The following is a 13,067-nucleotide window of genomic DNA, read 5'->3' as shown; positions in this document are numbered from 1 at the left end:
AAATTCCCAGCATGTTCTCATACTTACTGCTCCCACCACAACATCTAGAGATTGGAAACTAGATCACATTCACATATCCAAGGCTGATGATTGAAGGCTACGGGCAAACTACTTAATGACATGTAAAAAGGCAGGCTGGATGAAGGAGAATCTGTTAGGAGAGCGCTTCACCGCACTTTGAAGGAGGTTTTGTGAGTAAATTACAAAATAGAACTATGCAAGTAATATATACAGGTTCAATCAAACACAATGGAACATGGCCAACAATAGGCTTGTTCAATACGTCAGCATCGTGAATAAAATAAAAACATAATCTCTAAATCTTCGCAGGCTTAATTGAAGTCAAAAACACTCCGGACAAAGAATCAGATAGCCTCCCAGCCATAGCTCCAAAAGTAATGCTTAAATATGCTGACCTACAAGCATGTCTCTGTTTACCTGTGACGACTCTGCATCTTCATTTCTGTGGGGAATCAATGGTTTCTTGATGTCAAATACTTCAATTAAATTTCTCCAGGTCTCAAAGTCCAGGCTGAAAACGGCCTGATGTTTCTGAAGACCCTTGCGTTGTGCCTCGGATGGTAATGCCGGTGTGGAAGGATCTAGCAAGAAACAGTGGTCAGCTCAGCTTAAAATGGTCCAGAGGTACACAGGTTGGTGTGCAAAAGGTTCCAACATACGTAGCGTGGGGAGATCACTAGCATCGAGAGCAACTCCAACACTCCCATCTCTGACCAAAAAGCTAACATAGAATAGATTCTCAACCGTCTGCCCGAAGGACCGAGGATTAATGCAAAATTTGAAGAGCGGGACGCCGCCATCATCCGATATATTATACTTATACATGACTTCCAGAATCTGATCTCGTGAAGGTTCACGCATGTTTGAGAGCACGTCGGTGGCGAGCTTTTCTCCTCTCTGCTGCGTGCTCACCAGGATCTTCCGGATCTCAGTGCAAATGGCTGTCAAATTAGCAGTCTCCTGCCGCCCAAGGTCTTCTGCTTGGAGTTGTTGTGGCCGGATAGCCTGAGAAGGATCTATCCTTTCCTGTCTTGCTCTTCGTTGCGTTTGCTGCCGGACTCGCTTCTGTACAGATAAGGGACCATATAAAAACCCCGAGAGTGGAGGGCGCTTATTATGGGGAAAGCAAGCTTGTCGACCCAATACGTCCCAGTTAAGAGCGTCATCATCGTCGTCGCTGTCTTCAGCATTCCTACCATGAGGTTGGCGCTGCGAGCTCAAGATTTGACTAGGTGATCCCTCTCCCACTGGCATTGCACGCATAAACGATATACATTTTGACACAAACTCCTCCACATCGATGCCTGAATCCGAGTCTCCTAAAATGGCCTGAGCGGTTCGCTTGTACGATAAATCGGCGGCGTTTACCAAAAGACGAGAATCTATCGTTGCATCTGATGTTTGCTTCACTTGCTTGAACAGTTCATTGGCTTTTATAATGGTTTCCCGGATGCCATTGGATCCAGCTTGGATGAACTCGGAGCGCGAATCTACCAAGTGTTAGCGTATCAATACTTATTAAAAGAGGCCGAAGCGCCAAGGGTCACTACCGTTTAATTTCGTTGCAAGGTCTCTTAAGCCCTTACGGACTGCCCTTCTTTCTTCAGGGTCTTGCTCTGGGTCATAGTAATTTGTATCATTGACTAGGGCCAACGCGCGCCTGTGTGCAGCGTGGCCATCCCCACCAGGATCTTTTCCAGAAATCCTCCGTCTCTTATTTGACGTGTCACCCATATCCGACCGCGCATTTGATGACTGGGCCTGCCAGTTCTCTTGCTTCCGCTTCTCTATGCGCGACGCGCCAGGTGAGGCACCGTTTTCCTTGTCTGAGGAGAAAGAGTTTGACGGCGATACGGCATTAGAGCCTGGAGGAGTCGACGACAGATCTGAACCACTATCAGCTGCAGTAGTATCAGCCATTGCTCTTTATCTTTCAGAGATACCCCCGAGTTCAAGGCCCCGGGGGAGTTGGATTGCTGTCCGTGGGGGGTCTTCGAATTTTGTTGTTACGAACTGAGCAAACACGCCGGTATTTCCCAGACTGAAAGAAAGTTGGAACAAGTAGTAAATATTACCAGTGCACAAGAATTCACATCCACAGCCTTTAAGCCCTCTGCACAACTGCCGTGAGAGATTGCATTGACATTTCATTACCTCACCGCTTGGCCTAATTGAATTGGCTTTCTTGACAGACACGCGGTGGTCCGTGCGCATACCCCGGATTTACATAGTTCCGTCACTAGAGCCGCTGTTAGGGCTTGTGGAAGCAAAAAGCCCTAGCGCTTCTCCCAGTGTGAACGCCAAGCCTGAGAGGAGCCAATCCGCTGGGTCGTCCAAGAGTGACATTGACATCACTCCTGTTGCTTGGATTTGCCGTGAGAAGAACGCCTTGAACCCTGCAGACAAGAGTGGTAAATAGGCACGGGCAGTGGATCAGAGATATCACAAAGAGAAATCCCCAATCCAGGCTAATTCCGCTAATAATGCTAGGAGTGAGTATGGAAAGCACCTTGCTAATTCTGTGACACCTGAAGATTGGGAAGTGGTTTAGAAGATGGAGACATTCACTTTCGCGACTTCTGCTCAGGTAGCTCTGCCGATACGCGTCAAAATGTAAGCCAAAGCATTTGTGTGGTTGAGGCCCAAGTTTCCTCTCCTTTGCGGCTACTAATGATTATTTCTAGATGTAATCTAGAAGGAAGACAGAAACAGATACCCTTTTCCCAACTGCTCCGGAACGAAAAGCTTCGACACCTTGGATCGAACCAGAGCCCGGTTTCCGACCTCTACATTACAGTGCAGCTATGGTCGAGCTGCAAGCCGTTGGGTGTTCCTATGCAAACCTCCTACAAGTCCTTTAAGACCAGTCGCACATGGAATGAATGGTTAGAAATGCCGTTCCTGATTAAGGATGCCCCGCAGAATGCTCAGTTAGGCATCACTATTTGGGACCTTGATCCAATGGGGGAGGATTCATTCCACGGCCATTCAACTCCCTTTGGCGGCACGACAATCCCCATTTTCGAAGAGGATGGAACCTTGAAGAAGGGAAAGCAAAAGTGCAAGATCTACAGGCACAAAGCTGCAGATGGATACTCGGCTACCATGACTCCAAGCACTCCTGCTCCGAAGCGTCGAACTGGGCAGTTTGTTGAAGAGGGCCCCACACCCGAGGAGTTGGAATTAGAACGTCTCGAAAAGCTCCTTAAGAAACACGAAATGGGAGAGATTCAGCGGGTTGACTGGCTGGATCAGCTCGTGTTCCGAGCCGTTGAAAAAAAGAAATTGGAAGCGGAAGAAGCTGCGAAAAAACGCGCCTTAAGAAATAAAGTCTCTCGAGAGAAATTCTTAGCTGAGACAAACGGGGAGAGTAATGGCATGGAGGATGACACCATAGACGACGAGAATTTTGTGCTCTACATCGAATTCCCGCGCTATGACTTCCCCATTGTTTTCCAAGATTTTCAATATCCAGCACCGCCTATTTCCTCCTTCTCTCAGCATAACCCCTCGATGAGCCAGACACTTCGCCCGCCGCCTGAGGTGCGTTTTGGACCAGGTATTGAAGGCGCTTCCGATGACGAGGATTATCCAATTATTAAGGTATATGACCCCGAAGTTGGACAGAAAGGGAATCCTTGCGAGGACAAGCATCGCAGATTAGTCCGTAGCCACCGGACTGGGATTATGGACCGCGATCTCAAGCCCAATCCAAAGATTCGCGACGAGTTGAACGATATCATGTCCTACGGACCCACCCAGGAGTTGAACGCAGAGGAAAAAGATCTCGTCTGGAAATTCAGATACTATCTCACTCGTGAAAAGAGAGCACTCACTAAATTTGTCAAGTCTGTCAACTGGCAAGATGCCAATGAGGCACGACAGGCAGTTGAAATTCTTCCAAAATGGACGGAGATTGACGTCGATGACGCTTTAGAGCTGCTTGGCCCAACATTCGATAACCCGGCTGTTCGGGCTTACGCGGTTGAACGCCTGAGAAAGTCCGATGACGAAGAGCTGCTACTCTATCTCCTGCAACTCGTGCAGGCCCTGAAATACGAAGCCGTCTCACAACATACAGATGATGATCCTGCGCAGGATTCGTCTCTGACTAACTTTTTGATTACCCGGGCGGCCCAAAACGTTCTGCTAGGAAGTTACCTCCACTGGTACCTAATGGTTGAATGTGATGATAATACAGGCAATTCCTCCGCTCACCGTGAGCTTTTCGCGCGAGTGGAATATTACTTCATGGTCGAGTTAGAAAGGGTCAATCCTGACGAACGAAAGACGCTGTTGAGACAAGGCGAACTCATCACCGTCCTTTCCAAGATTGCTAAGGATATTCGCTTTTCCAAGGTTAACCGCACCGCTAAGATTGAGCAGCTGAAGAGATGCCTGGCAGATCCTAAAAATGAGATTGTACAGATTGATCCATCACTGCCGCTTCCGTTGGACCCCGAAGTCCGAATCATTGGATGCTTCCCGGACGCGGCCAATGTCTTTAAATCATCACTTTCTCCTTTACTAATTAATTTCAAGCTGTCTGATGGACGAAAGTACCCTGTCATATTCAAAGTTGGGGACGACCTTCGGCAGGATCAGCTTGTCATCCAGATCATCAGTCTTATGGACCAGTTGCTAAAAAAGGAGAATTTGGACCTCAAACTCACACCTTACAGGGTCCTCGCTACCAGCGCGAATGCCGGCGCCATGCAGTTTGTCCCATCCACTTCCCTTTCTGCAGCTTCGGCAAAGTACAAAGGTTCAATTCTTGCCTTCTTAAGGGCAAATAACCCAGACGATAGTGAGCCCTTGGGTGTCCGCAAGGAAGCAATGGATACATATATCAAGTCTTGCGCTGGATACTGCGTTATTACTTACCTATTGGGTGTTGGCGACCGTCACCTGGAGAATCTTCTCCTTGCCCCAGACGGGCACTTCTTCCACGCCGATTTCGGGTTTATCCTGGGTCGTGACCCTAAACCCTTCGCTCCGATGATGAAACTTTCCAAGGAAATGATAGAAGGAATGGGCGGGGCAAACTCGCCTAATTACTTGCAATTCAAGCAATACTGCTTCACGGCGTATACCACCCTGCGCAAATCGGCAAATCTCATTCTTAACTTGTTCAGTCTGATGGTCGACGCAAATATCCCCGATATCCGCGTTGAGCCTGACAAAGCGGTGTTAAAAGTCAAGGAGCGATTCCACCTTGAAATGAGCGAGGAAGAGGCAATTCGCCATTTTGAACAGTTGATTATCGAAAGTGTTAATGCGATCTTTGGGGCTGTTATTGACCGGATACACGATTTGGTCCAGGGATGGAGAGCTTGATGGAGTTCCCCCATATCATTCTATGCCGCCATGAAAGTTATGACCAGACCTAACGACTTAGATTCTACGTCTTTATCCATGTGGTCAAGTGAACTTACTCCTAAGGCTTTAAGCGCACTGGCCTCTAATTTTACAATGCCCTGTAATCTAGTCTGTCCGGAAGATGGATGCCTGTCCGATTCCCCTTTTTCTCGCGCTATCTTACCCAGAAGCAGAAGTTTTCAAGCATTACAGTGCTGCATCCGCTGTGCAGTCCTCCTCACCTTAAGCAATATGGGAGTATTAGGGACTGTTCCCTCGCTGTACTACTAATAGTAAGACCAATATTTTTGCACAACGTCCGCCGTGCTCTTCTTGCTTTTTAGTTCTCTGCCACATGCGACAATATAAGGGAGTCGAAATACCCCCTATTAGTTAAAGCTGAAGTTGAAAGAGATATCTCTGCCCCGGGGAATCTGTAGCAGAGGGACGTATAGAATAGTTATCCGCTTAGATATACTCCGTACTCAGAACTAGGTGGAGCAGGTATTATTTGTGGCGGAGAGATCTGCCAAGCCTGCGGGCGTCGGCTGCTAGAGCGGCGCAGTGGATCTGCCGAGCTTTGACCGCTCTTTTCTGCCGTCTTCGGGGATATTATTCTCCGGGTATCAAGCAACTTTTTTTGAACAACGGCAGCGACGACAAAGTCGTTTAAGCCACGGATAAGGTCCATTCTTTGCATTTTCCTTTTTTTTTTTTTTTTTTTTTTTTTTTTTTTTATTATTACTAAAGATTGTGTTGGTTAGCTTCCAAAGATGGGGTCGACTTTCGTCCCTCGTCAGGTCTTCAACGTGTCGGAGAATATTCCGCGCTCCTACTTCCTAGGTCATCACCGAGCCGGCCTCAGGAGAATGCGCTCCATGCTAGACTCGATCGACCATGTCATTGAGTGCCGTGACTTTCGGATACCGTTTACTTCAATAAATCCGCTCTTTGAACATGTATTAGGGGATAAGAAGCGGACGATAATCTATACAAAACGAGATCTGGCCGGGGACCGGAAACTTGCGATGCAAAAGGTGTCTTGCGGCAGCATGCTTTTTCTTTCTTTTTTCTTTTTTTTTTTTTTTTTTGAGAATAAAGGACTGGCGCGGCTAATGCATTGAATGTTTTTCTTGCTCTGTCCTTTACAGATAGAGAGCCAGGTTCTTCGCTGGGATAAGCGAACGTCGAAAGTGTTTGTCGTTGACAAGTTTTCGAAAAGCTCCATGGCGCCCTTCATTAAATACCTTCGGACAATACCTCTCGCGCAAGACCAGGTGACCGGCTATAGGATGTTGGTTGTGGGGATGCCGAATGTTGGAAAGTCCTCATTTATCAATTACCTTCGACAACAATGCATGGACCTGCCGTCCATGTCGAAAGCTGCCAGCACTGGCGATGAGCCGGGAGTTACAAGAAAGGTCGGCAGTCCTATTAAGGTCCTTAACAGGAAACAGTGCGGGATGTATGTATATGACACCCCTGGTGTCTTCGTCCCATACGTTGCCGAGCCGGAGAGCATGGTCAAGCTCGCAACGTGTGGGATTATCAAGAGGTCCCTGGTCTCCGATCTCACAATTTCGGATTACCTCCTATACCATATTAACAAGAACAAACCATATGCATACCGGAAATACTGCGAGCCCACGAATGATATCATGGAGTTGCTCAATGCATTCGCTTTGAAGTCTGGCTGCTTGGCGAAGGGGGGCGTGCCCGATATCAATATGGCGTCCCGAAAATTCAATCATATGTGGCGAGAAGGGAAATTCAAATACTTTGTAATGGATGATGTATTGTCCATTACCACAGTCAAGCGACGAGAGTGGCAGGAAACTTTCAAGGAGATGTTTGCGGACGACAAAATCGACACGGAGGAGCAGCCGACTTCCACTATGAGTGTGATATAACCTCCATTGTGACGCGATCCTTTTGATCTACTTTCTCACTATTGTTTTATATATATACCCATTACTGTTTTCTTTGGAAATTTTATGTGGTGTAAAAATACATTGATGAATTATGAAAATTGTATAATAGACAGGTCATAGCGAACAAGAAAAAGATGCCCAACTCCATCCGCAAACCATGCAGAAAGCCAAAGGGAATCATCACAGATCCAAAGCCCCAGAATATCAAATGTGTCAAAGGATTTTATCCAGTAACTTTCGTCTTCGTCTGTCCACCAACTCTTCCTGGACCTCGTCCATTGTAGGCACTCTCCATTCGACGCCATCGCCCCCATCCCCAGGGAGAGGCTGCCAACCCTCGTCGACGGGGCCGTCCCCTCTTTTCAACATATTTTCAAACGCCTCCTTCTCCTTCTTAACCTCGTATGCGAGCAGCGTACCATCTTCCTCCTCCAACCCATATCCGAAATACGCAGCGTCGACATGCTTCCTTAACATCTCATTCTGCCCTCCACCCGAGTCCTCCAACTCGTCCGCACTTCTCTTCCTCGCCGCAGCCTCAAACATCTCCTTCACACCGGGTAACTCCCTCGCTCTCCCAAAATATCTATAACCCTTCCCACCACCAGGTATCTCTCTCCCATCTTCATCATACACCCTCCCACCTCCACGCGTATAGTTGGGACCACCCAGGTTCCTTATCTGCACCTCCCACATCCACTTCTCTCGCATCAGCTTGTTGATCTCATCGTTCAGATCGCGAATCTGGTAGTCACTCAGACTCTGGTCCTGGATGCGCGTGACTTTGCGCGAGATCTCTTTGAGCACTTGGCCGCGCCATTTCTCGCAGATGGGTATGGAGTCGACAGATGTGATGGCCTTGGGGCGGCGGGTTCGACCGATGTCGAGGATTCCGAGGTCGGCAGCTTGGGCGGCGCGAAAGCGGAAAAGCATCGACTGTGCTTTTTCGCTATTGCGGGCCTGGGAAGAGAGAGCGGCTTGTGAGAGAGCGCTGGCAAAGGCGAGGCGCGTTGTGGAGTGGACACTTACCATGATTGCGGGCTGAAAAGGGCAGGAGGATTATTTATCAGGAGACAAGATGGGATTGTCAATTATACATGTAAAACGTCACTCATCCGGTCAGTGGGATGATTCGAAGTGCTACCAGTAAAGATTCGTGGGATTTGGGCAAAGAGTGAAGTCCGGCATGTAGCTACGCGGAGATCGCCTTTGGGTTGGGTAAGTAGCTGTTTCGACGTTACAGTTTGGGAAATTTTAGACTTCTCCCTCTCCCCCACACCCGCCGGACGCCAGCTCCCGTCGAATGGCCACAACGCCGGATGAGGGCAGTTAAGGGCTCAAAATATTTCCTCTACCTTTACATGAGATACAGACTGTTTCATTTTGTGGTTCTCTAGAGTTGTTAAATGTTGAAATGGGCCGGCAGCTAAGAGGACTAACGCTTCACCGTTTTTCGAGTAAACATTTCTTTCAGTCTTTGTGTTATCAGGACTACCTTGCTTATTTGTTTACCGACGAGGTTGAAATTGAGCTCGCGGTTGGCTAGGCAGTTGGTCGCTCCACTATCAAGGACAAGAAGCTCCCGCTTAGGGGGTAAGTATTATGAACCAAGTGAGATCGTGTTAAAGAACCACCCATTGGCTTCTCTTAAGGAGCCTGGGTAGGCGGCAGTGTACCCTCAATCGCGTAGTAAGTTCGATGGCTTTGCCTGCTGGCCATGTTGTCCCTTGACATTCCAGTAGCCGAGAACGTATCTGAGCCTGCCATCTTCACTCCTCACTCAGTAGTCTGTCAAGTCAGAACGTCGGAGCAGCAGTTTCAAGATAATCTGAGTCAACCCATATCAGGATGAGTATGCAATCTAGGTGTCCATGATTCATTCAGGACTTGTGATGTGAAGGGAACGCAGCTTGGAAACAACAAGGTGTGAAGGCTGGCCAAGTTGGATCAACTGCTCATCCACTAGATCTTCTTCAGTACAGTCGGCATCAACCACAACAGAAATTGCCTTAAAAAAAAAATATCCTCATCCGAGACCAATGAAATAATCATGCATCTCAGCGTGATTTAAAAGGTCTGGAAGGACAGCAGATTCAAGCAAACTTTAAGCGTTGTCCAAGAGAGAGTATGATGCCTGGCCCGTAGCGAGCACTAACAGCAAAACTGCTCCAAAGGGTAGGAAAAAAAAATCATTCTTTTTTTTTTTTTTTTTTTTTTTTTTAAACCAAACTGACATTGTATTTTCCAACTTGAGGAGTGAAAAAGCAGCTCTGTTACATGAGGAGTTTGACGGACATGTCGTCGTCATCAGTATAGCATTCTTCTCAGGCGTGTGACACCCATGTCGAGAACGGGCTTGCAGGCTGTTGATTTCGGAACAAAAGCTGAATACTTGACGCCAATCCGTCCTGCGAGAGCATTCCGGATTGGGTTGCAAGGCCGGATTAAGGTAGTTGTATGGGTTCGTGTTTCGCCGCGGGAGAAATGTTACTCTTAGTTAATAGCACCCTAGTCGCTCTTTTGAGCGGACCCTGAAAGGGGAGAACGGGCTTAGTTACGAGCTAAAGAGCATGGGTGGTCCCGAGTGTCGGACAATCCAGCAGGGTTGCGCATCCTATCACTGGAAGGGGTTTCAACCACCCGACAGTGAGATAGCTCTAGTATTTTTAAATCTCTGGGCGAGTCTGGGCCTCGACTTCAGCCTTGCAGCGCATTTGGGAGAAGGGAGCTTGGGGGTTTACGGAAGTCTCAAGATGGACCGATCTGGCAGTCGATGCAAGGAAGACGAGAGAACAAATTGGCTTCTTGGACGAGCCAGCACGGGCGTTTCAAAAGTGATCTGCTGGTTGGCTTCAAACACAAGTATGACGACGACAGTCGATCAATCGGATGTCACCAGGGATTCGTCAGAGAGCGGTGGAGATCCCGAGCAGGATCTCTTGTTCCCCCCTGGCCGGGCACATCTTCGCGTTGGCTAAATATCAAAAGCGGACGGGCTAATTATCAGCCACTGGATCCGTTGGATGATGCGTTTCCCTGACAGGCTGACAGGACGCCAAACACGCGGAGCAGACGTACGCATCCCCGCCCCAGGGATTTCAGGACCGCTCTCCCTGTGATCAAGTCTTCGTCGCTTGCCTTCGCCAAGTGGGAACTCTAGGAGTTTCTCAAAGAGCCGACTGAGACCGGCCTCAAATTTTTTTGAGCTTCCAAGGTATTCTCGACTCCATCCGACGCCAGACCGTCTTTTAAAATCTTTCTTCGAGCCCGTAGATATGAACGGACAATAAGGTTGTGTCCTCCGAAGTTGCGGATCCCGAGAGAGGTACCTTGGTTCCATTGAATGCTATGCGCCCTTTTTTAAACACCCCCCCGACTCACCAACGCACTTTAGCCACCGCCAACGCACTCGAGGCCCTTTTTCAGATCTCCTCGCCGTGCACCTTTTCCTTCTCCATGACGCTGATCCTCTTTGACTCTTCTAACAGTGCGGACTGATGACTCTCGATTGTTCCGAAGCTTCCCATCCATACACGTAAGCTGCCGTCATGATCTCCTTTCGAAGATGCCTGATCATTGCGGCCACCTTCCTCGCTTTCATGTACATCCTCCACCTGTCCGGCAGCGGCGGCAGCACTCGACAACCCGAAGGATCGAACGCTGGCCCTGAAGATAAGCTGTCAAGCGTGGACGGTTCGCTCCAGTTTCAGCCCCAGCAGATTCCTCTCGAAGACTTGGCCCGAAAACCTCTCCGTGAACGACTCCGATACCAGTTCCCTTACGACATACAATCGAAGTTCCCGGCCTACATCTGGCAGACGTGGAAGTACACCCCAGCTTCCGGGAAGTTCAAGGAAGAGCTACGCCCGTTCGAAGCTAGCTGGACTGAACACCACCCAGGATTCGTCCACCAGGTGATCACGGACGATGGGTTGATCTACGTGGTGAAATACCTCTACGCTGCTTTCCCGGAAATCATAGAGGCCTTTGAGTCGATGCCGCTACCCGTGCTGAAGGCGGACTACTTCCGATACCTTATCCTCTTGGCCCGTGGTGGGATATACAGCGACATCGACACCTTCGCTCTGAAGCCCGCAACTGAATGGGTGCCTGCTGCTGTCGACAGAACTACGATAGGTCTTATTATTGGCATCGAGGCGGACCCAGACAGGAAGGACTGGCAGACCTGGTATTCACGCAGGATCCAATTCTGTCAGTGGACCATCCAGTCAAAGCCGGGACACCCGATATTGCGGGATGTTGTGGCAAACATCACGGAGGAAGCACTGCGGATGAAGAGCGAGGGGAAGCTTAAAAAGAACAAGATGGACAAAACTATTGTCGAATTCACTGGGCCGGCCGTATGGACAGACTCGATTTTCCGCTATTTCAATAACCCGAACTACTTTGACATGGGGAGGAGAGATGGCAACTCCACCAGCGAGATTGGCTACAAGCATTTTACCGGCATGGTCGCCCAAAAGGCCGTTGGCGATGTCATCGTCTTGCCGATTACCAGCTTCAGTCCCGGCGTTCGACAGATGGGTGCCGAAGAGCCTGAGCACCCGATGGCATTCGTTAAGCATAACTTCCAAGGTACTCTCTACACTGTTCTTCTCGGTCTGTCGTTACGTTCTCGTTTCAATTAATTGCTGATCTTTGGAATAGGAGCATGGAAAACGCCCAAAGCATAACTTTCATCTTGAAATGAATGAACATTTTTCCGTGTTAAGCCCCCACTGCGCTCGGCCATGGCCCAAAATTTCCCCCACGCCGAAGCTAAGCAAAACAGGTCTCTTTCCGCTGCTCTTGAATTGGTGGCAAAAATCTCTTTTTGCGATCTGTTCAACAACCCGTCGATCCAAGATTCGGGGCAAACTTCTAAGATCGCATCCCCCAGTCATGGTGGCCCCACTCGCTACCCCTGGCGAGGCAGCGACCGGGATACACCCTTCACCTTATCACGTATCCAAATAAGTCATGACGACGACTCACGAGAGCCGCCTCCTGGCGCGCATATTCTCGAAGTTTGCTGACATCATGTCTTGATCCTTCGATCCATCCGCAAATCTTCGCCTTTTCTGCATCGGTTTTCTCCATATCATCAGCATCACCTTCCTCATCAACGCTTCAATGCTTCATCAAATCCCTTCGCATTAGCTTCATTCGCGGGCTCTCCTTTTTGCATTTTCCTTTATGCCTGGTGCAATGGGAAGAAAATAAAGAATATCGCGAAATCTAACCATTTTAAGATGTTGGTCTTTCTTTAGCGCCACATCGGCGGGGTGCATATTCTTGACTACTACGGATTATCTATCTTGTTCCTGCATTTACCTTCATTCACGTGGCTATATTTCCTGCCGACGTATTTTGTATGCATGGACCCTCCAGGCAAATTGGGCGGATATAAAGCTTCTTCCTTTTCCATTGTCTCTTGGTTCGCGCTCAAGGGTCTGCATGTGTTATTGTTTACAGTATATTAAAAGGATGGGCGAATGGCTGGCGGGGCGGCGTATCTTGAAATTTTATGTTTCCCGATGTCATATCATAAAATTTTTTTTTTCTTCCTTTGTTTGATCATGCTACGGAGTGCATTACTGTTTTTGTCTTTGCGTCTTGGGACCACGGCATTGGCATACATGTGTAATAGTATCTACATAAGAAGAGAGGGTAGCAGGCGAATATGGAGTAAACGGAAAGGTTGTTACATGATCATAATCCGTGCAGCGGGTCAAATTGATAGTCCTTGGATCGGCT

The 13,067-nt window shown here is 48.5% G+C and overlaps 5 protein-coding genes across 7 annotated transcripts; 3 read left to right on the top strand and 2 right to left on the bottom strand.

The window, feature by feature from the left end:
• Positions 1-81: 81 nt before the first annotated feature.
• NSE4_1 (nuclear protein) lies at positions 82-2,153 on the bottom strand. 3 transcript variants are annotated; one of them, XM_066125067.1, is made up of 4 exons: positions 2,097-2,153; positions 1,572-1,922; positions 681-1,511; positions 82-602 (listed from the first exon to the last, which is right to left on the bottom strand). In XM_066125067.1, the coding sequence occupies exons 2-4, from the start codon at positions 1,753-1,755 to the stop codon at positions 403-405; spliced, it is 1,215 nt and encodes a 404-aa protein (XP_065981148.1). In that variant the 5' UTR covers positions 1,756-1,922; positions 2,097-2,153; the 3' UTR covers positions 82-402. The 3 variants fall into 3 exon arrangements, with proteins under 3 accessions (XP_065981148.1, XP_065981150.1, XP_065981149.1); XM_066125069.1 differs by having other exon boundaries at positions 82-1,511; positions 2,036-2,153; XM_066125068.1 differs by having other exon boundaries at positions 82-1,511; positions 1,572-2,153.
• Positions 2,154-2,395: 242 nt separating this feature from the next.
• On the top strand, positions 2,396-5,432 carry VPS34 (Phosphatidylinositol (PI) 3-kinase). The gene is made up of 2 exons (XM_003069961.2): positions 2,396-2,634; positions 2,706-5,432. Exons 1-2 carry the CDS (start codon positions 2,576-2,578, stop codon positions 5,356-5,358), a joined length of 2,712 nt encoding a protein of 903 aa, XP_003070007.2. The 5' UTR covers positions 2,396-2,575; the 3' UTR covers positions 5,359-5,432.
• Positions 5,433-6,087: 655 nt separating this feature from the next.
• MTG1 (Mitochondrial GTPase) lies at positions 6,088-7,359 on the top strand. The gene is made up of 2 exons (XM_003069962.2): positions 6,088-6,416; positions 6,531-7,359. Exons 1-2 carry the CDS (start codon positions 6,153-6,155, stop codon positions 7,287-7,289), a joined length of 1,023 nt encoding a protein of 340 aa, XP_003070008.1. The 5' UTR covers positions 6,088-6,152; the 3' UTR covers positions 7,290-7,359.
• An 82-nt stretch (positions 7,360-7,441) lies between these two features.
• Positions 7,442-8,573, bottom strand: ISY1 (NineTeen Complex (NTC) component). The gene is made up of 2 exons (XM_003069963.2): positions 8,340-8,573; positions 7,442-8,270 (listed from the first exon to the last, which is right to left on the bottom strand). Exons 1-2 carry the CDS (start codon positions 8,340-8,342, stop codon positions 7,524-7,526), a joined length of 750 nt encoding a protein of 249 aa, XP_003070009.2. The 5' UTR covers positions 8,343-8,573; the 3' UTR covers positions 7,442-7,523.
• A 2,149-nt stretch (positions 8,574-10,722) lies between these two features.
• On the top strand, positions 10,723-13,066 carry OCH1 (membrane-bound alpha-1,6- mannosyltransferase Initiation-specific). Its single transcript, XM_066125066.1, has 2 exons — positions 10,723-11,906; positions 11,979-13,066. The coding sequence occupies exons 1-2, from the start codon at positions 10,859-10,861 to the stop codon at positions 12,002-12,004; spliced, it is 1,074 nt and encodes a 357-aa protein (XP_065981147.1). The 5' UTR covers positions 10,723-10,858; the 3' UTR covers positions 12,005-13,066.
• Position 13,067: the final 1 nt, after the last annotated feature.

The sequence above is a fragment of the Coccidioides posadasii genome, chromosome 3 (assembly GCF_018416015.2).
Source record: "Coccidioides posadasii str. Silveira chromosome 3, complete sequence".
Taxonomy (NCBI): Eukaryota; Fungi; Ascomycota; class Eurotiomycetes; order Onygenales; family Onygenaceae; genus Coccidioides; species Coccidioides posadasii.
The sequence above is the reverse complement of the archived record's forward strand: the minus strand, read 5'-3'. Positions and strand labels throughout refer to the sequence as shown.